The 22,394-nt window shown below is 44.2% G+C and overlaps 1 protein-coding gene across 1 annotated transcript in view; it reads right to left on the bottom strand.

Moving 5' to 3' along the window:
* Positions 1-4,703: 4,703 nt before the first annotated feature.
* LOC132906449 (acetylcholine receptor subunit alpha-like 1) overlaps positions 4,704-22,394 on the bottom strand; it is a 164,147-nt gene continuing 146,456 nt past the window's right edge. Inside the window, exon 7 of the mRNA XM_060958656.1 lies at positions 4,704-21,279. Coding sequence (XP_060814639.1) covers positions 21,076-21,279 — 204 coding nt within the window. The 3' untranslated portion in view covers positions 4,704-21,075. The remainder of the gene's footprint in view (positions 21,280-22,394) is intronic.

Genomic DNA, 22,394 nt, shown 5'->3' with positions numbered 1-22,394 from the left:
ATATACTTATATATCTCGTCGTATTATACGGAAAATTCCACATCAGAAGATACATATAGGCGGAAATAATATTGTTAACGGCAGCATTTTCGGTCATTAAATTCAGGAAACAGTGTGCAATACCGTAAATGTTGTATGGTAATCCGCGAGATACAAGAAGCGCATATGACTGTACCAACTTGTATTCTGGAAAAGTACCTTTTTGTATTCTCCTACGGTATCGAATATCGCGTGAATAAGATCCTACTTTTATAAAGTATCCCTTACAGAAGGAAATAATATCCCGAGCAGGAATGGTATTTTTAATGGAACCATTCCGAGGTGTATTAGTGTTAAAAATAGAGGGCGTAGGAACCACGGAACGAGTAAAAAATTTCGTTATTTTAATGGTCCCTTGGGGATGGTCTGGTTGCGACTTAAATATCGAGACACACACATTCTTCAGGGCGCGAGGTAAAAGAAGATCTTGCCAAGTTCCGTCTGACCAACACAAATCGTTCGCAAACGTTCCGACTGCAGGAAGTTGCTGGTAACTGCGCGCCAAACGAATATCGTCATAAACCTAACCCGCAAACTTCCATTCGTGCCGTTCCTTTCGCCGATACTCGAGCCAACCAACGTATTTGCCATTCTCGGCCAACTAGCGACCGACCCGGAAAAATTATTTACAGATGAAATTGCCGTAAATGGCAGCCGTAAACAGCCCTGCAACTTTTCCGTGGTTTGCCCTGCCTCTTTCTCTGCCAACGATTAGCCGATTCATGAACTCGAGAACTCTGGCTGTCATTTCTTCCGGTTAGCCGCTGTTGCGGTATCGTTTTGTTGATTAACTTTACGAGAGGTTTCTACAGCGTTTCTCGGTGTCGAGGAGTATGATGTTAAATCGAATGTTGTCGATCTTTGGAAGAAAAATTCCCTCGACTTTCCTCCAACAACTTCTTCTCGCTTACCTTTCCGCTTCATTCCGGGTTCGCGATGCTTTGAAGAGAAACCTGCGAGTTCCGCGAAAGAGAAAGGCGAAACTATAAAAATGGAAAAAGAAGGAAAAAGAAGAAACGGGGAAGACGGTAAAGTGCGAAAGACGAGGATGAGAAGTACGAGAAAAATGGGGACGGAAGATATGACGCTGTCTTAATAAGATTCGTTTTAAAAATCAGTAACTGGGAGTATGGTGATTTTCGTGGAGGAGAAAAGCACGGGGATTACCCCGTGAATGCCAAGTCGGCGTTCGAACAGGAAAACGCAAGGGACGTATTAATCTCGACGCCGAGAGGACTTGTTATCCGACGTGTATGATATCGTTAGCTTTTTCACGCCTCTTATAAACCCGGAAAAGAAAGGCGTATTTGATTTATTAAATACGTTATCTAGAGGCAGAGTCTACAAAGAGAGAGAGAGAGAGAGGGTAAGGAAAGCCGGAGGAACCCGAGTAGCATGTTCCAGCTGTAGAAAAATGTGCTTAAATCAAGCGTTTCCGTGATGTAGAAAAACGCCATCCTGGGAATATTAATGCCGATGTCACGAAATTCCTCGGTAGAAAACTAGGACTTAGAACGATCCCAGTCTCTGGACAAATGTTTTCCGGTGAATTTTCTACCTGCCACGGATAGATTGTGAGGGACGAGGATTTCCACAGCGAAGATTGAACGCGGCGATATACTCCGCTTCTAGTTCGTTTTACCCTCGGACGATTACTTTGTAACCGCAGTTCAGGGGTGTTTCGGGGATAGGGAGGTTGTTCCATCTCCATTTTAACACGAAGCTTTTGTCGAAGGTAAAACGCAATATAGAAATTGAAATCGATTTCATCGCAAACCTTGATCGTCGAACATTTAAAAGCTTGCAATATAGGGTAGGTAATTAGAAATGCGAAGGAATATTGCATTTTCGCAATGTAACGTTCTCGTGGAGTATCGAACGAAATCATAACGCAATGAAACAAAGAATCTGCGCCGGTTTCCACGTAGACGCGCCGGACTAAGTATTATTCAAAGAGCCACCTTTGTTCTATACATTCTTCCGCCTAGGAGCATTTAATTAAAACGAAATTGTTTCTGTGTTGCGATTTCATTCGGCGCATAGACCTTCCATCTACGTAATGAGGCAACTTCCACAAGCAATCGGCTTTAATTAACTTAAATTTATTATCCAGGCGCAAAACAGCGAGAGAGTGGAAGAAAGAGGGAACGATAGGCGGCAGCGTGCAGCAAAGGAAGAGAGAAACCGACTTGCGTTTCACTTAAAGGCTGGAAAAAAAAGACGCCTTAATTGTTCTTTATACACTCGCGCCCCCATAGCTTTCTGTCTTCCGCTGCCTGGAAAACTCCATCTTAATTCTTTCGTCGGGACGCATTCCTCCGGATCCCTTTTAATTTCCGTTCTTATTCCGCAGAAAGTGAAAATGGAGCTCGATCGCGCTCTAAATTGAACGAGGAACGACGAACAAATATCGAAAAATATTGGAAATGGAATAAATTTCCGAGTTGACGGTTGTTCAGTTAAATTACATTGTGATTAACGTAACGTTAATGCAACGTTAAATTACATTCAGAGTTAATTTCGCCGTTTTAAAGGACGATTTCGAAGAAAGTGCAAAGCGCAGCTGCCATTATTGGATGACTTCCGGTAGAATAGCCGTCGAGAGACGTCTGCATCAAGGGATGAGGGCAGGTTTCTTGAAGTTTGATCGTTAGCGGAGAAAAATGTTTCTACGGATAATAGGTGGCCTTATTGGCTGTTGTTTAAGCTAACGCAATTATCTTTCCTACAGGGTGTATGTGTCGGTTGACTTATCCAATTTAAAGTTCCTTCATCAGGCAGAAAGCGAAACAATTAGCTGGATGTGACTTTGCCGCGGTTCAATATCGATGGAAACAGCGAAGAGTGCGATTGATAACGACGAACGTCTTGAAAGAAAATTCTTGTCACTTGGAAATTCACCTTATTGCTAACTTTTTCACTCGTTGAATGCGTACGGGAAACAAAACCCAACAAGTTTTTGTTTCCACTTTTACGCGTCTCGAACAAACTTGACATAAAAAACCAACAAGTTTTGAGATACGTAGATTGAACTATTCTCTGTAACTCGCGCTTGATCAACACACGCAATTTTTGCTTCAACTTTACCCTTTGTTCTCTCATCTGCAAACTTTTGACTTTGAAACTTCGATGTTGCCTTGTGTCACACGTGAAACGTCCTCTATCGCAACTGTGTACGGAACCGATGCTTCACCCTATTGCTGCGAATCTACCACATCCTGTGGCAAAGGGGAAAAATTGATTTGATCGTCGACTACGGAACGTCGTTTCTGCCGAGATATTTGCAAACGAGTTTCCTTCTCATTGATTCCATCCCCCTTGCTCCTTCCTCGAGGAAGACCAAGTTGCGGAAAGTCAGACAAACAAAGATCGTTCGGGGGAGTGGATGAAAGTCTGTCTGCAGCGTTCTGTCGATCCATTCAACTTCTCGATACTGTACCATACCTACCCCTGTCCATATCTTCTATGTTCTCCTGTCGACTAATTTCTTTCTCGCCCTCGCCTCTTCTGGAAATGTCCCCGTTCCAATTGTTTGCTCTGGCAACAACACGATCCAGGAAAACAGGGGAACGTGTAGGAAGCGAGGGAGCTGGTAGAAGAAGAGGATGAGTTTGTACGAGAGGACGAGCGAAATTGTGCGGCAAGGGACACTGGCGTGGCGTCGAATGTTTCCGCTTTCGTCTGGTCCATTTTTCGGCTGGTATTAGTGGTAAAAGCTGTCGATAATGGATCCTTATTAAATAGAAAAGAAAAAAATGTTAGGTGGAAAGTAACGTGTCATACCTCTTGATGGTTTCGCTGGCGAAAAGCGGGAGTGCTTTTTGCGCGGATGCGAAATTTCGGAAAATGGACGACCGACAGGGTTGCGTCGGTGCGATTTTAATTTCTTCAATTCGATTAACGATAATCGATGCTAATTTTCCACTACTCTCTGCCATTCGCTATTCTACGTTTGTTCTCGTGGAAAGGATATTTGGAAATAATAGAGACCGAAATTCGAAAGAACGAACAATAGAGAGAAACCGTGACAGGTTACATCTACGACGCCACTAATTTTTTCAATACGTTTATTATTTTTTAAACAATAATTTTAACCGCTCATTTATTTCAATCGTTTTACATACGTGGATAGTTGTGTAGAGTGTAGACGTTTCTTTAGCTTACAAATAGGTTAGTTTAGTTTTTTTTATCCATACATAACGTGTGTATGTCTATGTGCGTGCGCGCGTGTGTATGTCGTGTGTACGTGTTTGTGTGTATGTACGCTGTGTATGTTCCTGTAACCGTGTGTACGTGTGTCTTTACGCCAGTGTGTACGTACGTATGCATGTATGCGTGTATGAGTCGTCACGTGTGTTCTCTGCTCTCAGAGTACTGGCTCTCCTCCATTAATTAGATAATTAATATATTACATAGCGTCTCTGCTTCCGTTCTCTATCTCCTCTGCAAACCTCATCCCTCCCCGGAAACGATCTTTCATCCCCGCTATCGACTCTCTTCCCTCACCCTCGGCCTTCCGTTCATCACCCGGCCCTTCTCTCCCCCATTTCCCTCCCACGTCAGCAACGGAATCGCAATTGAGGAATTGTAAGACGGATTTAAGTGCCATTTGCCCTTGCTTGACAGGCGACTGGAACGAGATCGAGCGCGCTGCGACGCCGAGCGTGTTCGTGGATCGACGATCGAGCGATGTCCGCGGGAGGAAGTCCGAGATAAATGACGTGTTCGTATTTTTTTTTTTTTTTTATGTACAGACCTAGAAATGGCTGACCCTCGCGAGCCTCGATTGCGTCGCCGGATGCGCGGAGGGGATCCACAACTCGTCGCTGGACCGATTCCCGACTACCATTGCAGTTGATAAAGTAACGAAAAGAGGAAAAGAAGAAAACGAATGAAACTCGTACTCGAAAGACCAAAGTCGAGAGATAAATGACAAATTCTGGAGGGGTTGAAATTTCGCCGGCAGACAAATCGTCCAGCCATCGATCGCATCCCCTTCGGCTAGTCCGTTCACTAGGCACTACTGTCGCTGAGTGTGATGTACAAAGGGATTCGTAAAAGTTACTGTACAGTCTATCGTATGCGTCGGTGGCTCCGGGGGCTCGCGACGATCGCTTCGAGGTGGTAAATGATTGCCTTAGGCGCTCACTAACGGAGACGCTGCTCGATCGGCGGCCCCTGCTGAAAGATCGTATTCTCGTTCCTCCTTCCAGCGTGTTTCGTCATTCTTATCGTCGTCGATTACGATCGTTTCATCGCCAAAGGAATCATCCAGCAGGGGCTATCGCGGAACGAATAGTGAAAAGAGAGAGAGAAAAAAAAAGAAACGCACGGCACGACAATACGGACACGATGGGCAGGTGGCACTCGGTTTCGGAGACATGACAGACACAGACGCACGAGAAACAGACAACAGACAGACAGGCAGACGAACAGCAGGCAGACGGACAAGACAGACAGACAGACAGACAGACAGACAGACAGACAGGCAGACAGATAGACAAACAGATAGACAGAGAGATCGGCATTGTTAACAACGGAAGATTCTCGGTGATTCGTTGTTGTTTATTTAAAACAAATTTTTCATTCGTTTTCCGTGAATCGTAGGTTTCCATCCATTCGACACTTCACCCTCATTCTTCTCTTTATCCTTCGTTCGTCCGAAGCGTCGATTATCGGCGCATTTCGCCGACTCATCGCTACGACGATCGTAACGATAGTCAGCGAATTGCTAACGATAATAAATAATCGTAACAGTCGCGATAACAATAATGATAAGTACAATAGTAATGATAATATTCAATCGCGACGAAGGATCCTCATGAACGTACAATATTTAATAGCAACAAACGTTTCCTTCGACATTCTCTTCACTATTTCTCCGCCAACTTTTCCAATATTTCCTCCCTTCGTATGTACATATGTATATTATTAATCGTTCCGCCGCTTTCGTGTAACGCTATAAATCTGCGAAACGCGTCGCTACGTAGCGACAACCGATCAAACAATCGTGACAAATTGCGATTCGATTCCCTTGCGCTGATTCGAGCCGCCACTAGTTTCATCGCTCGCAGCAACGAATCTCGCCGATGTCTCGTCGATTTTCGACTAAAAATTGTATTATATAAAACATTCGCAGTCTACCGAACACCGGTAGTTTTAAAATTCCTTTTCTCTATTTACGCCACGTTTTCTACCTTCTCAATGTTCGAACCACGCTTCGAATTTTCCATCAGGAGCAGTAGCTCGTGCAAAATAATCAGTTGCGGATTTTAAACGAATTTGACGCCTCCTTTGACCCCAGCGTGCTCGATAAGGTTGCTAAAATGTAACGTTTCAACCGGAAGGATCAACGTGTAAAAAAAAAATGTTTCTGCCAACGTGTTTCCAGGTTTCTTTCTTCCCGCTGGCGAATTCGTAATCCCTAATTCGAGAGGCGAATCGCGAACCATTAATCCCGCGGACGTGCTCAAAAATCCAACGATTATGAATTTCAAATGATTCCGCAATAAATCTATCGCCCCTGACTTCACGTCGAAGCATGGTTCTCTGATTAGCAAATTGATCGAGCTAAAATCGCGTCGATCCCTCGCGTTCTTCCTTTTCTTTCCCTCCTTCCTTTCCGTCTGTCTGTCCCGTGTGAGAAAAAGCAAACTTCATGCACACGCTTAGGACGATATCGGCGATTCGTCGATAAGATTTCGTTCCAACGTGACGCGTGCACTCTGTACGACGGCAGGCTTGAAGCATCTGCTCGATCAATCGATACGTACATATACATATACATACATACGTACATACATGTGTATATATATATACGTAATTATGGACGAAAGCGGTCAGAGACTCTTGAAAACGCGAGGGAACGACCTATTTCGCCGAAAATAATCGACCAGCGATGCTTTACGGGGGCTCGAGCTTCCGGTGAGCCACGCGTCGCCTTCCGGTTCCACAGAGCACCAAAGGGTCGATCCTCGTGGTCCAGAGTCGCTGAATGCTTTTCGAAAATTAACCGAGACGCGATCGAGTAACAGAATACACTCGCCTTCTGTATTCTTTTCTGCCGCCGTCATTCTCGTTCTTCGTTCTTTCTTCTCCTCGGTTCTCATTCAAAGATACGATGCTCGTTCACACCTCTGTCTCTCGCACCATGCACACGCGCACCAGGTTAATAACTTACTTATCAAATTCTTCTTTTTTTCTTTTCTCTGTTTTATTTGCGTAATCTCGTCGCTATGTGTGGTTTCATCGTACAATTCCGCTCACTCCCGGTCGTTTTCAGACAAACGGGTTACGTTCATTCGGCTATCAGGCACTCGGTGTGTCAGGCATACAGACCGGTCGCACGTTAAATACGTATAATCAAATATTTATTCCAAGCCGACTTAATATAGGATAACAGCTTCATCTCATTTGTATATCTCGTTTTAGGTCGTAAATCTAGAGGATTGGCACGAGTCCGCCGTACGAATCGATTAGTTAGAAAAAATCTAGAATCTTCTTAATTACCCGTAATTTTATCGTAAATATTTAACTGTAGATTCGATACGTTTACTTCCTTAATAACACACGTTCGTCGTACTACGTTCTTACGTACGGATATAACAAAATGTTCGTATGGTTTTTTTTATTTTTTTATTTCATTTTCTTCGTTTCCACCCTCATCGATAACACAACTCATCGTCATCGTTGATCATCGTCGTCAACATCGTCGTAATCTTCTTCGTTTCTCCCACATCTCCTCTTCCTCCTTTCTTCCTTTCCTTCTTTCCTCCGCTGTTTATACATAGATGGCCTTCGTGTACGTGTGTATGCGTATGTAAGTGAACCTGTAACGTATGCGTGTTTGCGCCCACCCTCTCCCCGTTTACGAACGCTCGCGACTTTTCCCTCCGCGTAAAATCACGGCAAACAGAAGAAAGGAGCGAAAGCAGGAGGCGATCACGGGAACGAAATCGAAAGGAAGGAGAGACGAAGCTTTCAACCGAGAATGATCTTTTCACCCCCGACGAAAGGACAAGCTTGAGGGTGGTCACTGAACGAACGAGTTCGATGTGCGCTCGTTGAAATCGATCGGCTATAACCATGCCTTTTCCACCGTTCTGTTTCGTGTTTTCTTAGCTTCTAAAGAGACAGAATACGTTCAACGAGGGAGGGCAACTTGTTTTCCCCCTTTCGGTCGTGGCGCGTATGTGTATAACTGTGCACGCGTGCATAGTTCGTGTTTTAATCAGGAAATCGATCTAAGGAAAGTATTGGAGAGATTTTGCGGGCATTTGAGGATAGTTTGAATTCATTCGTGATTACACTTTCGTTTCTGTTTTTATACAAAACCTATATTTACAGTTGACGATCGAGAACGAAAGCGATGTCAGTCAGAAACGAAGCTTTCCTCGAACATACGCACGCGTACAATCTGTATAATTGTTTCTATGAGCTTATGTAATGATGCGTGTCGCGTATTTTGTGTTTTTCGTGTGCGATCTCGTTATTTTACGTCACTGCTTTTAACCACACCCCTGGGAAACGGGGTGCCATCTCTGTCGCTCTTCAACGTGGCTCGATTGATTCCCGCAGAAACTTGATGACCGCCTTTTGCGTTCCCCTCTACCCCTAATATCCTTCTTCAATCTCTAATAATCGCTCCTTTGCATGCTATTTTTTTTTCTTTTTTCTTTTTTGAAACCGTAGAAAATGTGAGGCATAGAAAAAAACGTCCCGCGGCACATTCGACGAACACGTGCCGTGTTTTCTCTTCCTTCCCTGTCTGTTTCCCTTCTGATCGAGCCCCCTCCGACAATTTCGTTTCTGCTTGGACGAGGGTGGGTGGAATGGGCGAATTCAGGGGTAAAAGCCGAAGGTTTTCGTCCATCTTTTTCGAAACGTTCGTCACACGTTTCTTTCCTCTCGGTTTTTTCTCTCTTTCTTTTCCCCTTTGTTTCTCTTATGCATTCTGCTACAATGAAAATTCTGCCCGTGCTACTCCTTCGTCCTTCGTCCGGCTGAGAAGAGGCGCGCGACGATTCTGCTCGCACCCATTTCCTCTTCCTTCTCTTGTCTTCCATCTTCGTCATTCTCCTTCGAAATTTTCCGAGGAACAAACCTCTACAACAAATATTCACGGATGGCCCTCAAGGTGGCCGGAGCAATAAGTGTCTGATTGTCTTAACAATACTATCAGTTTTACACGAATTTCATCGGGTCCTCCCTCTCGTCAAACAACGGTCCTTCGCTTTATATTTGTCCGCTTTTAATTTTTCCCCACGTTCCGCCTCTCTTCTCCTTCTTGCTTCTTGCTATTTTCTTGTATTTTTTTCTTTTTCTTTCATCTTTGGAATTCGATAACAATACACCGTATAACGTTTCGTAATCGTCGATAGTAGAGTTAGCGCTCGATATACTTGTTAAGGGTACTTTTTAATTAATACTCGATATTTTGTTATTTAGCGTTTATTATTTTCTTGTTTATTTACTCTTACGTTTAACGGTACCGTAACTCGTTTATTGTTAAATGGTAGTTTATTACTGCGTTTTTTACGTGCTATCATTACTCGTTATTACTATTCTTCATTTATCCTTATAGCGTTAGCGTCGTTATTAGTAAATCGTTATTTAGTTATCATTATTACTATTGTGTTATCATTAATAATCTACACACTCCCACCCTTGAACCTCCGCCATCTTCCGACTCACCGTCATCCTACATCGTGTGCATCGATGGTGTCGCGTTCCTCTTCCTTCTTCGCAATTTTTCTACAACATGTTCCTTAAAAAAAAGAAAGAAAAAAAAAAGAAATCCCCGATATTCTTCGTACCATGTGAACACAACGGGAAACATCAACGGCAACGACGTGGCCGGAAAAAACACGAACAACCCACCCCTGTCCGTTTCAGTTAACACTATGTTTCAACACTAGACGATAACATCATCTTACTTTATTTTATATATAACACGTATGCAACGTTGAGCAAAGATTTCGATTTAATCCGTTCGAACATACGAAGAGATCCCTAACTACCACCCCTCCGTTACCCATCTCATCGCCGCCCTCTTCCTGGCCAGAAACTTCCTGGCCGGTTTCAGCCATCGCGAGACGCTGTACGCGAGTTTACTCCTCGAATTCGATCGACCTGCTTTCGAGGGCTGTGCACGATCGTTGGATCTCGCGTGGCCAAGTCGTGTGACTTCGATGATTATTCCGACGAGCTCCCACAGGGGGTGAAGCGTCTTCGAAACAGACATTCGCTCCTCCCCCTCCCTGGTGGCTCCAAATGTGGCTGTCTTACGTGTATATATGCGCGTGTAAATGTGTTTGGATGTCTGTGTGAGTGTGGTACCCGCGGTCCATCCTGGTGATGGTTGTAAATTCCTGTCGTGGAATTCTTCCGGTGAACGTGTTCGACAAACGAACCCGTTTCGGTCAACGCGGTTCTAAACAGATCGACGCGGTGGCTTCGTTCGATCGCCGCGTTGTAGAGGAACAAGACGATGCCGATACGGTCGTTGAGATCAAAGACAATTGGAAAAGTATGAAATTACACGGTAGAAAAATACTGTGTGCCTCGAATCCAATGAAATCGATACGAGTCGAACGGAACTGGGGCCGATCAGCGTCGACGGGTTTCCGATCTTCACGGCAGAGCTCCGGCGCTGTCTTAACGCGATGGCCACTGCTGCCAGGAACAAGTTCGTACGAATATCGATCTTTGCTTTTGAAGTATAACGCGTGTTATTAAATTGATAACTTTATCTTACTGAACGTTGTTTCTTCTTTTAATTATTCTGTGTAAAATATGTATTCGTATGTTTCATTCGATTTACCACCGCTTCACACGTGTTTCTTATTAGTATACCATTTTTCTGTAAATCAGTCTGTTCATAGAAATTGGTAGTTTTTAGATTTGAAATTAAAGTATAAACATTGTATTCGATTATAACTCTCTTCCTCGGAATCGAATATTCTCAGAGATAAAGCATAACACAATTATTAAAATCGAAACTTTCAGACGTAAAGCGAAATTCCTTTGGAAGATTCATTTTAAACCATATCACACAACTTACATACGATGGCGCTAATTCTAATAATTGTACGTATTTCGAAGTATTTAGTAATTCTTATTTGCAAATACTAATAACATCGAATTGTTAGACCTTGCCAATTTTTCACGATAATATGTAGTGTGTTCCTACTTCTTTCTTTTGATCTGCTTTTTTATTTTATTCCGCGGCTATGTCTGTGCGGTTAATAGAAAAAGTACAGAATATAGAATAAAGATCAACGATCGTGCGAACATTAATTACAGCGCCGAAGCTTATCCGTGAGGACCGAAAACGCAACGCGCTCACCGCGGAAAAAGAGCCCGAAATGGTCTTTGTTCGCCAACCCTTTTGTTTCAAAAGACGATAATTCATTACGTGATCTGGAAGCCGCGCCCACCGTTCGTTCCGGTTATTCGCCAGCTTATTTCCCTATTCCGTTTTCCGACGTCTTTGCACAACATGGGAGTTGCGGCAAAACATAGATGCCATTCCGCTGTGCCGTGCCTTTCATCGCCCGAATCCGCTTCGAACGTACGTACGAGCGCGGCTAATCGAATTTGCCACTTGTTTGAAACGCCTGCCTCTCGCGTAATCGTTTGCACGCTAGTACTGCGAACTCCGTGTTGCACTTCAGAACGTTATTCGCAAACCGTTCATATTTTTTTTTGCAAAAGAATTATTTCATTTTAACAGTGGAGCTACCGACGACTAAAATATCAAATTTGTGCCAAAGATAACGTGACGTAGAGGAAAAAATGGGTCTTTATTCATATACTTGGATGAAAAATCATTGAAATCGTGAAAAATGCACTGTTGCGAATGTGCGAAGTTACCGTAAAATCTTATTAACTTGACAATTTGACGATTTCGGTAGCCCTAATGTTAAAACAAATAATAGTTTGCATAAAAGAACAGTCGACGAAAAACGATGAAAAGCAATTTTATAAACCTGCTATTTCCGAATTTTTGTATAAAGAAAAAGAATTCCAATGATACGTTTGGAAAGGCAGTACGATGTGTGTCTCATCTTCGAAACTCTCGTGTGATCGACGATATCTATCTATCAAAGAGAAGGGAACCGCACGTGTGCGCCAACAAAGATGGAAGAACGCATCGAGGGCGGAAATTCCTAACGTTTTCGAATGATAAAGGCAGATCGTCCAATTAGTTGCGCCCTTAACGCGTGTATCGCAATTTTTGTGTAAAACGTGGTTCGCGTCTGTTCTCCGGTTGTTGTCGACGGCATTTCGCGATCTCTTCGCGATCGTTCGTTACGTTAATAATCTACGTTTCTGCTCTCCCTTTCTCTTCTTCGCTTTTTTCTGTTTTTTCCATTTTTTTTTCTTAGTATTTTATTTCACGACATGGATTACGGTGTCTCGATGAAAACGTGAAAAATTGTCCCGTAGCAAAGAGATGCCGCCTTGTTCAATGGTGATTCAATGGTGAGGTTTCGCGTACGACTATGGAAACGTTCGATGGTTATGATTGTCGAACTGACGTTAAGAACGTTTTTTTCAACGGATATGGAAAATGAACGAAATGGAGAACGAAACTTTCACGATGCGAAAACGTAAATTGGTCGGATTCAAAGGGATAGAAAAAAAGAAAGAAAAAAAAAATAGAAAAGGGTGCGGAGGAATAAAATAATGTCAATCAAACGTTCAGAAATTGAAAGCAATAAAGAATGAAAAGGGAAATTTCGGGGATTGAGGAAAAAACGTAGAGACAATGGGATTATTCGATCGGACGACGCAGTGAACCGCGCACTGGATGAAGTACAAAATTCCCGTTCGCGAAACGGAAACGAAAAGTCCCTGTTGTTCGTCGTACTTGTTACGTAAATTCTCTTTATGGACGGTTTAACATTCCTCTTTCACGTTCCCACGTTAAATCGACGGTGTGTCCACTGGACGATGTATTCGGCAAATTCTATGTATATATAAATGCTGGTTCGCCCGGTTTCCCTTTCATCGGCTTTCATTTGCGGATCACCCCGAGAAAATCGTCTTTCTTTGTCAGGAATGCCCCATGGAAGACTTTAAGCTTCTGACGATACACAGTACTTGATTTATTTGAGCGTTTCACGACTGTGACCCAGAACATGCGGTTCTGCACTCGGAATCGACCCATTGGGCATCCGGACGTAAAACGGACCGACGTAAAAACGGAGAAGCCTGGACGATCGACGAAATGTGTGGCGGCTGAGCCGCGCGATCGGCCGCCCGGTGATTTCAACGACCGGTCACGCGTGTCCACTTGCAATCAATTTAATTTCCAAGCGAGTATTCGTTGCCAAGCCTTTCGAGATTATTCTCACCGACAACACTGAAATCTTCGAACTGCTATCTACAGCGTATTAATCGAAAAGAATTCGATCGAGTTTACGATCGTTCTTTGTAGAACGAAGGTGCGTCTATCGAACGATAAACCGTACACGAGTAAGAAAGATAATCAGAGCGCGGCGTCGATGTGGCGAATAAAAAGAAAAACGATTTCTCGATCAGCCGATTATTAAATCTCATTCCGTATCGCGCTTCGATCGCAAGTCCTGGCACGAGGGTCACAATCAGAAGGGTCTACCTATTAGTTAATTAACATGCTTACACGAGATTATCACTTACGCAGAATTGTCGGGTTTGCTTATCAGGCTATCGCGCGCGAGTTTTAAACGTTTGTAAACACTTACTCTGTTAATCTACGCACAGTCACACGTTATGTATTAATCTCCGATCCAACGGTGTAGTCGGTGTAACCATGTATCCGAGTACGGACACGCGAGAACAGCGAGAAACTGGAAAAACACGAAGACAGGAAGACGGATTTTTCATTTTTTTTCTTTTTTATATTATATGTTTTTTCGTTTCTGTTGGAGGCACGTTTTCCGACCACGCGTTTTCATATTTCTTTCTTCTCTTCCACGTTCTTCCATTGAGAATGACGAGAATTTGGAAAGGAGAATTACGATCGAACCGGCGAACAAACACGAACGAATGGAAGAATAAGGTGACAGAGCTGAAACGCAGTCTCAAATTTTAATCAAACCTCTACTGGCTAGTTCCACGGAAACGTGGACACGTCCGTGATAATCGAGGGAGTCTCCTTCGTCCCGTGAGAACCGGCGCACGTTCACCGAATCACAACTCGCTCGCTTTAATCCATTTGCCTGGCGTTCGTTCGCTCGTTTACCTTACATGCCCGCCCTAATTTCTAGCCTCGGGGTTTACACTGCTAATGAATCGTGCGTCTACGAAGGCCCGAAGCGACTGAAAAATTCAATTACGACGCCCGGTTCAGCCTGGCCGACCATCCTTTTCAAGCCCTGGCCAACCAGGGTTGTTCAACGTTCACAGGCTGAAACGACCGACGGAATAACCTGCTTCAGGATCTCCCACACGGACACCTCCGTACGGCTGAAACAGAATTATTTCGCGTCCCGGATCGTTTCTATTCACCTCGAGAGATTATTCACGTCCTCCTCGACCGGTCTATTCAACGGGCACGTTGGAAAGACGCGAGATTTCTCGGTGATACGGCGAAAAATCCGCGATCCACCGGTGCAAACGGATTCTTACGACACTATCCTGGGGTTTAAATTAATCCACTGGTAAACGTTAATAAACGCGGTTGATTCAATGGTAGCATGCAAATGAGACTAAATTCCAGAAACGAAATGATCTTGGTCTCTGCCATTCTGTCGGACGATTCTATTTCAAAGCATTGAATAACGACTGCGTGATAAGCTAAACGAATGGCCGACGAATACTCTCGCAAATGGAGTAATTACATTTCCTTCGCTTCTATTTATTTATCTGGTTTTTCAAGAAAACGTGTCGGATAGAGAACGAAAGATAAAAGTATAATCGCGGAGAAGAAAAACCGGCAGCGTAATTAGAAACGCCGTCGAGTCGGATGATAAAATAGGAAAAATCATTTGATTCTGTTCGTTTCCGTTGGTTCGCGAGAAAAACGCGTGATCGGAATCGTTCGACGATTTTTAGGGTGAAAATTCGCTGCGCAAGGGACGAACAGGCACGACAACGTTACGAGGCTTCGATTCTCGTTGGCGCACACGCGCACTAAACGATCGAACAACCCCTCGATCAATGGATTGTAACGATGCGCGATTACGACGTGGCTAAAACATAACGTCTATGTTTGTAATGTTATTACAATGTACACAGTTTAACCTAATCTCTCGTAGTAATTTTTCAAGCCTATGTCGTCGATCGATGGGATCGTAAAATGGAACCGGTGTGGATAGATCGAATCGACGACGACTGTAGACGAGAACTTTCCGTTGATCGTTCGTTCTATTCTTTTTTTTTTTTTTTTTTTTTTTGTCTTTTTACTTTTTCCCCCGTGTTACGTTTCATTGTCATGGATCGATTATCAAACGTTTTATTATCAAGGAGTAGCAACTTAACGTACGACAACAACTATCGTTTAATCATTAGCGTAAAACTTTTAAATCTTTTCGTTTAAATCGTGTTCTCTCTTTCCCTGTCCAACAATTTCATTCTCTCTTTTAAACTTAACTCTTCTTTGCTGCTTTTATTTTCACGTTTCTGCTGTTCTTAACGTTAATCGTATCAATTATTGTTGTCGCAATTGTCGACGAAGCGATGGTGTGGCAGGGGGAGAAGAGCGGTTCCCGGCGAAACAATGGCTGTCGTTGCGCCATTGTTTTGTTATTGTTGAAATTACGTTCGGTCGCGCGTTTCAGCGATCCGTACACGCTGCGTCGATTAACTTTTCCACGCGTTACGCTATCCACCCTTCCCTCCTTCTCCCTCTTTTTCCACTTCTTTCTCTTTTTACGCTTTTAATGGAAAACTAACATTCGAATGAAGGTACGCCGGTTAGCGAAATTAACGGTGAACAAAAAGAATCTCGAGATTTTCGTGGTCAAATTCTGCCCTCCCGTGAGAACAAAATTGCTTTAGAGTGATTAATGTAAAGTAATTCTTTAATAGCTAGGCGTTTACGGGATTTCGGTAGAAAACAATATCAGTGAAATTTCAATACGAGCGCGGTGCAAATTCATAAAATAAATTTAATATAACGGCCGCGGTAACGACAAACGCTCGCAGCGTCGCTCTTTCAAATGAAAACGCTCACCAAATGCGTCGTTGCTTGTTTAATACCAACACACCGTTACTTTGTAATCAACCAGGAAATCCGTAAATCGGTAAATCCATGTAATCGAGTGTCAGGTGAATTTTCGTGAAAATCAATCGCACGGCAATCGGATTGAACGAGCTTTTTCAAACGCAGTTTCTACCATTTTGACGTTTGTTGGTGAAAAAAAAAAAAAAAGGATTGTGTCGCCGCGCGTGTAATTCTGTGACTCATTAGTCCGAGGTCGCACAACATCGTACATTACGTAGCCGTGTGACGTTCGCGTAATAACGTCACAAGGCTGGCTGCGTGGCTGCGTTTGAAGTCTGATTTAAACCGGCTCGTAAATTAATAACCCGGAACAGGAAGTCAGAGACGCGGCCGGCGAACAATGGCGAACAATGGCGAAACACTGCCGAAACACTGCAACACGACAATTTCCTTAAATACACAAAACTCGCGAATGGATATAATTACATTGGCAACACTGCGACAAGGACACGCCCGACCTTGCTTTTCCACGAATAAACTTATAAAAGACGAATCGTGCAACTACAATTCTCCGAACAAGTCCAGGCAAATACTCAAACACGATATCCAGGAAGGCGTCGAAGTAAGAAACGAAGTCCGTGGAACGCGATCGATTCCTTGCAAGAAGCGAACAACTGTCAAAGCTTTTGAAATCAGGTAAAAACCAACTTGGATTGTTTCGGCAACGCCAAAACATTCCTCTAAAAAATCATACATCAAATCGTTGTAGTTTATATTACGTCATAAATCATAAACGTTTGCGCTTGATGGCAGTTTACCGAACTCTCGACGAACAACGGTTCTCACGTAGGAAAGTTAATCTCCGCAACGATGGCGGAATGGCGACCGAAATCGCACGGACCTGTACTCTCGCGTGTTTCTCCTCTTCCACCCCTTGAATCCTCGGAACACGTATCACTTCGATGATCGGTGAATCGGGATCATCGCGCCTTCTGATTAGCACACTCGCGTGTTCACCGTGTCCATGGATTGGCGTTAATATTACGTCCCTCACTGCACACCATTAGCAACCACCACCACCAGCATCACCACCGGCTCCCACAGGCTGCCCGAATGAATCGTCCTCGGTTTATTATGCGATTTATTAGTTTAGTTTTTCGTATGATTAATCTTCTGTTTATACCTAATATGCACATATTAAATATATTATACCATTACCTTTACGTGAGCAAATAAATTGATTATTATACCGGTTCGCGGAGAGAGGAAGTGCCTGGGTGGCGTTTCTTTTTTCTTTTCACCCCCTGGGCTGCTCCCGCTTCCACCTTCGTCTCCTTCTTTTCTTCATTGTCAATATACAAACAATGTCTCTCTGTGTGTGTATGTATCCACGAGTGTACGCGTTCGACGCGCTCGCGCGCCCACCCACGAGCTTCGTGTGTCTCGTTTCTTTATTCTTTTTTCTGCTTTTCTTCGTCTTTTTTTTTTTTTTTGTTCCTTATAGAGCACGTGGCCAAACGATGGGCGTTCGACGGTGGATTATCCCGTCAGTCGATAAAGTTCGAGTCGAGCACGCTTTGAGCGTTGCGTTCGAACCGGAGAATGGTCGATGCTTCTGAAAGACTGAATGGCTTAAGCGTGAGTTCGTAGAACTTTGAAGTTTGTTTTTTTTTTTTTTTTAATCCGGAAGTTCTGGATACATTGAAAGACCGCTGGAAGCTTTCGAGACGTTAGAACGGTTGCTCGAGGATAACACGGAGGACTCGTGTGAACGTAGAAATATCAATGTACCAAGGTTGTATATCGAAATGAGGTTCTCTATGGTCGAGAGAAACAATGTTTACCGGTAGATCGAGCAATTCTAACATCTCGAAACGTTTGGGATTTGTTTATTCATTGGACCATCTGAGTATCCTATCGCATATTCCCAGAAGCGAGTGGCTTATCATATGTGGAATTTCACGAAAGGCGATCTCAAACCGTATCTTTGAGTCTATCAAAGAGGAGTAATCGTGTTTCCGTTTCTAGATTCCAGCGTAACAGTTCTGCCGCTTCCGAACAGCATCCGACAATCGTGTTTTCGTTGGAACACAGAGCTGAAAACACAGCGTTCACCCGTGTTGAATCTGCTGCACCGTCTTCATCTGTCGTCTGTTGGTCGTTTCCCCCGCCGTGTTATTCGCATCGATTCGCTTGCACGAGCCAACTGTAAAATCCATGGAGGAAGTAGCAAAAGCTCGGCGAATCTCTGACTTCGTGCAGGCAGTAACGGTGAAGAATGGCAGTTGATGGTGCTTCCTAGTCTTTGACCTAACTTTCTTTCGTTTTCTTTTCCCCGATCTTTCACAAGGTTTCCTCGATCGACCATGGAAATTAGGGTGTAAAACAAAATCGTTGAATGAGCGAGGAAGCTCGAACGGTGGGTTCGACGATGGAAAAATCCTTCGATAACGAAAGTGCATAGACAAAGTTCATCGGAGATTTGAACACAGTCGATAGAATCACGGATGGAGGTAATCGATTAGCTTGTCTACGGTATCTCGAGAGTTCATCGTTTGGGTAGTATCAAGATCGGCGAACGATGCTGCAAGGCAATTAGCGGCTAAAAATTCGCCGAGTTTTATCGCCATTATCTCGAAATGATTTTCAGCCATGCGTTCCACCGCACCACACGTGAGATCTTCGTTTATCTCACACGATAAAAAGAAGCACGGAGATACTGGAATCTTAATCGGTCGTTCTCAAAGAAACGGAGATATAATTCTCGTCTTAAATTCTCATTTTATCAGACCCGGTACACTCTGGTACCGCGAGTTTTCCTAAGGAACATCCTTTGCTCTGTTTTCCTCCTTTAAATCTATCGATAACGCTTGCTCGCTTCTAAGAATCGATCGGATCGATCAGGGTCCGTTGCTCCTAAAGTTGGCAGTTGTTTGCGAGCTTCTATGCTCGCGATTCTCTCCTCTTTCTTTCCAGTGTATTTGTCGAGAATACGCACGACGAAGGAATCGCTTGTCGGATGAACGAATCGTTGGTCGAGAGAACTATTTGAACGGCCGTTTGATTTCTGGCTCGATCGACGTACCAGGCCGTGCGCTGGCTCGCGATTGAACATCCGAACCACGGGATTCTGCGTTCGACCGAATCATTTGCTTTAGTAACTGATGAAGAACTTGGTGGTGATTAAAAATAGGATTACAAGGAATGAGTTAAAAGAGTTTAAAAAGATTTCGATAAAGATTATGCGCGGCGTTACTTGGTTCGGCGATCGAGTTGAAAGTAAAAAAGGGAAAAAAGGGGGAAAAAATGTAGGAAAAGAGAAGAGTGGAAGGAACGAGGAAATTTCCAGTTTTTTCTTTCTCCGAGTCCCCCGTTGCTCGAGCGAGCAGCACACGTTTCCTGGCACGATAATCACCGGCTCGACGACGACGACGACGAGTCTCGTTCTTTATCACCGCTAGCAATTCTCCAGCCCGAAGAATTCACCTTCGTCGTACGTTTCTCCCGCGAGGTTCCCTATGGTTCCCAGCTCGGTTCGTGTGCTCGGTTGTGCGTGTTGCGTGTGTCGTGACCGCGCGAGCGCGGCGCACTCCCGTGATTATACGATGTGTCGAGAGATATATGCGGATGAATATCGCGTTGCGTGCTCATACGCTGTGAGATCGTCGAGTTATATCTACGCACGTAATAGATGTATAATTCTTTTTCTATATACCTATGTACACCGCGTACACACACCTTGAACGGATACGCACGCGTGCGCGTGTGTCTACCTCGTGTTTTTTTTTTCTTTTCTTCTCCCGATGCGTTTTCTTTCTTCCCCTTCTTTTCTTCTTCTCTCTTATTTTTCCTCGTTTTAACTCATCTCGTTACGTATAAATGTTAACACGCTGGATCCTGCGCAAGTGTGAACCCGTAAGTGTACGTGTATGCGCGTGAAGATGTTGTCTGTACGTTCGTGTGTGCGCGTGTATATGTAAGAATTACATGTATACGTTTCCCCTCGTAGCTGCTCTTAGTGTACGTAGATGCGTGCGTGTATATAATGTGTACGTGTTTGTTTTAAACGTCTTCTTATATAAAATCGGCAGTTCGGGCAGTTCGACGTCTCGCCGCACGACTCTAGCCTTACGTATGAAACCAGATTTACAAAAATACGTTGCGCGTGTGTTTCGCGTATTTGGCACTTTTTCTCCCCTCTCTTGCCCCCAATTCTCTCTCTTCCTCGGTCTCGTTCGTTCAATCTCGCTCATCCCTCTCGCACCCATTCGCTCCGTCATCCTCTTGTTTCCCTTTCACACGCTTCCGATCACACGTCCATGCACAGGATTTTCTCTATTTTTCTTTCGACAAAACTCGTACGCTCCATTTCGTTCGCGTTCTCCCTCCCCCCTTCCCTCCTCTAAACCAGTCCGCGCCCCACTCTCGTCTCCCATTCCAAAGAGTTTCAGTATCGAAATCTGAATATCAGATTTATCCACAATTCGGAGAGGGAAAGATCCACGCCATCTTCCTGAATCCTCGTTTCTGCCACTCGTTGCCTCCTACTTTTTTCTGGCTGTGTTCTTTAGGAGGTCTCATCATCTCTGGCAGCAGCGATCGAGAGAGGGTCCTCTTGCATGTCGACGCGAAAATCGGCAGTTTCGATGATGGGCGGCGGCCGCTGAACGACAACGACGACGACGATAACAATGACGACGACGACGACGACGACGACGACGACGACGGCGACGACGACGACGAGAACGATAACGCGTGCAACGGGAACGACGACGCCGGCGACCGCGGTGGCAACAACAGCGACGATGATGCCCGCGACGACGGCGACGACGGTGAAGCAGCTGCCGCTGTGAACGCGGCACGAAGCCGCGCGGAATCGTCGACTAGTCCTCCTCGGGACCCATGTTCATCAGCATCATCTTCTTTTTCGCGATCTTGCTGTACTTGATGTCGATCGGCTTCGTGGTATCGTAGAGACTCGGCGCCTGCAGGATAATTAACACCGTGCCAAGCACGCAGGCCGCCGTGAATATCCAGAGGAAGATCCGGTCGAGCACCATCGCCACGTATTTCCAGTCCTCCTCCACCTAAAATCAGAAATTTGAAATACAGTAATTTTATTGAATTAGGTATGATCCATTTTGTTCTATTTCTATTATTATGTTCGTGCATAATTCAATAAATTAATATAAAACAAAAAACATTGAGCGTGTATTATTTCCTTATAAAACGAAAGGAACTTTTCGAACAAGTATAGTATATTATAGTAATTCTATCCTAGTATAATAGCAATTCTATTTTCTCTTATGATATTTCCAATTTTCAAATCTCTTTTATCCCCCTGCCCCTTTCTGTCTCCCCTTCCCTGCGCTTACATAACGAAGACATAATCCCACGCGTAGAGATAAACGACGTACGTTACTTGTGCATCGACCAGCGCTTGGCAAGGCTAACGAGAGAAAGAAACTACTCGAGGAGATAGTTGAGAATACCGTAAGACCTCGTAACGGCACGAGCTTGCCAACGTTATCGTAAATAAAATATCTCGTTCGACAAGTCGATCATCATCCTTCCCATCCAGCCAAGCACAACATTCTTTCGTCGTTTCGAAGCCGGTTCAGGGAATGAGAAACATTCTTTCCAAGTTTTCTTCCTCCGTTGAACGTCCAACTATCTACTCTATGTAGCAAGGATCCATGTGGCTCTTCGTCATCGAGCTCTCTATATCTAGCTAAAAGATGAGTTGTATTTTCGAACTTTCAATCGAGTGCCCTTACGACTTGTAGCAAACGTTGAGGAGCAGAGAGGACGAGAAATAGAGTCGGTCTCGTCCGTCCTAGAAACTGGTAACACAGACAACTGATCCCTCATTCCATGGGTGTATCGACTTCTTTCGATTCTCTCCGTGACAAGGGAGGAAGTGGACGATAAAACAGACACCCGATATTTTTATGATATCTTGCCCAGGAACGTCGCTCGGTATATCGTTCCCTTTTCAATTCCGTACAACCTTTTCGTGCGTCGTTCCACGTCGCTTTCTTCGGACTCGGTTCACGCACGGTGCGCTTTTATCTCGATAAACGAGCTTACTCCGCCTACAGTGATCCAATAACGAACTCGATCCGATCATTCCGATACGATACCTTCGCGATGAGACAAAGATCGAATGACTCACGCGGATACCAAGGGACGAAAATCAACT

Source organism: Bombus pascuorum, chromosome 4 (assembly GCF_905332965.1).
Source record: "Bombus pascuorum chromosome 4, iyBomPasc1.1, whole genome shotgun sequence".
Classification (NCBI taxonomy): Eukaryota; Metazoa; Arthropoda; class Insecta; order Hymenoptera; family Apidae; genus Bombus; species Bombus pascuorum.
The sequence above is the reverse complement of the archived record's forward strand: the minus strand, read 5'-3'. Positions and strand labels throughout refer to the sequence as shown.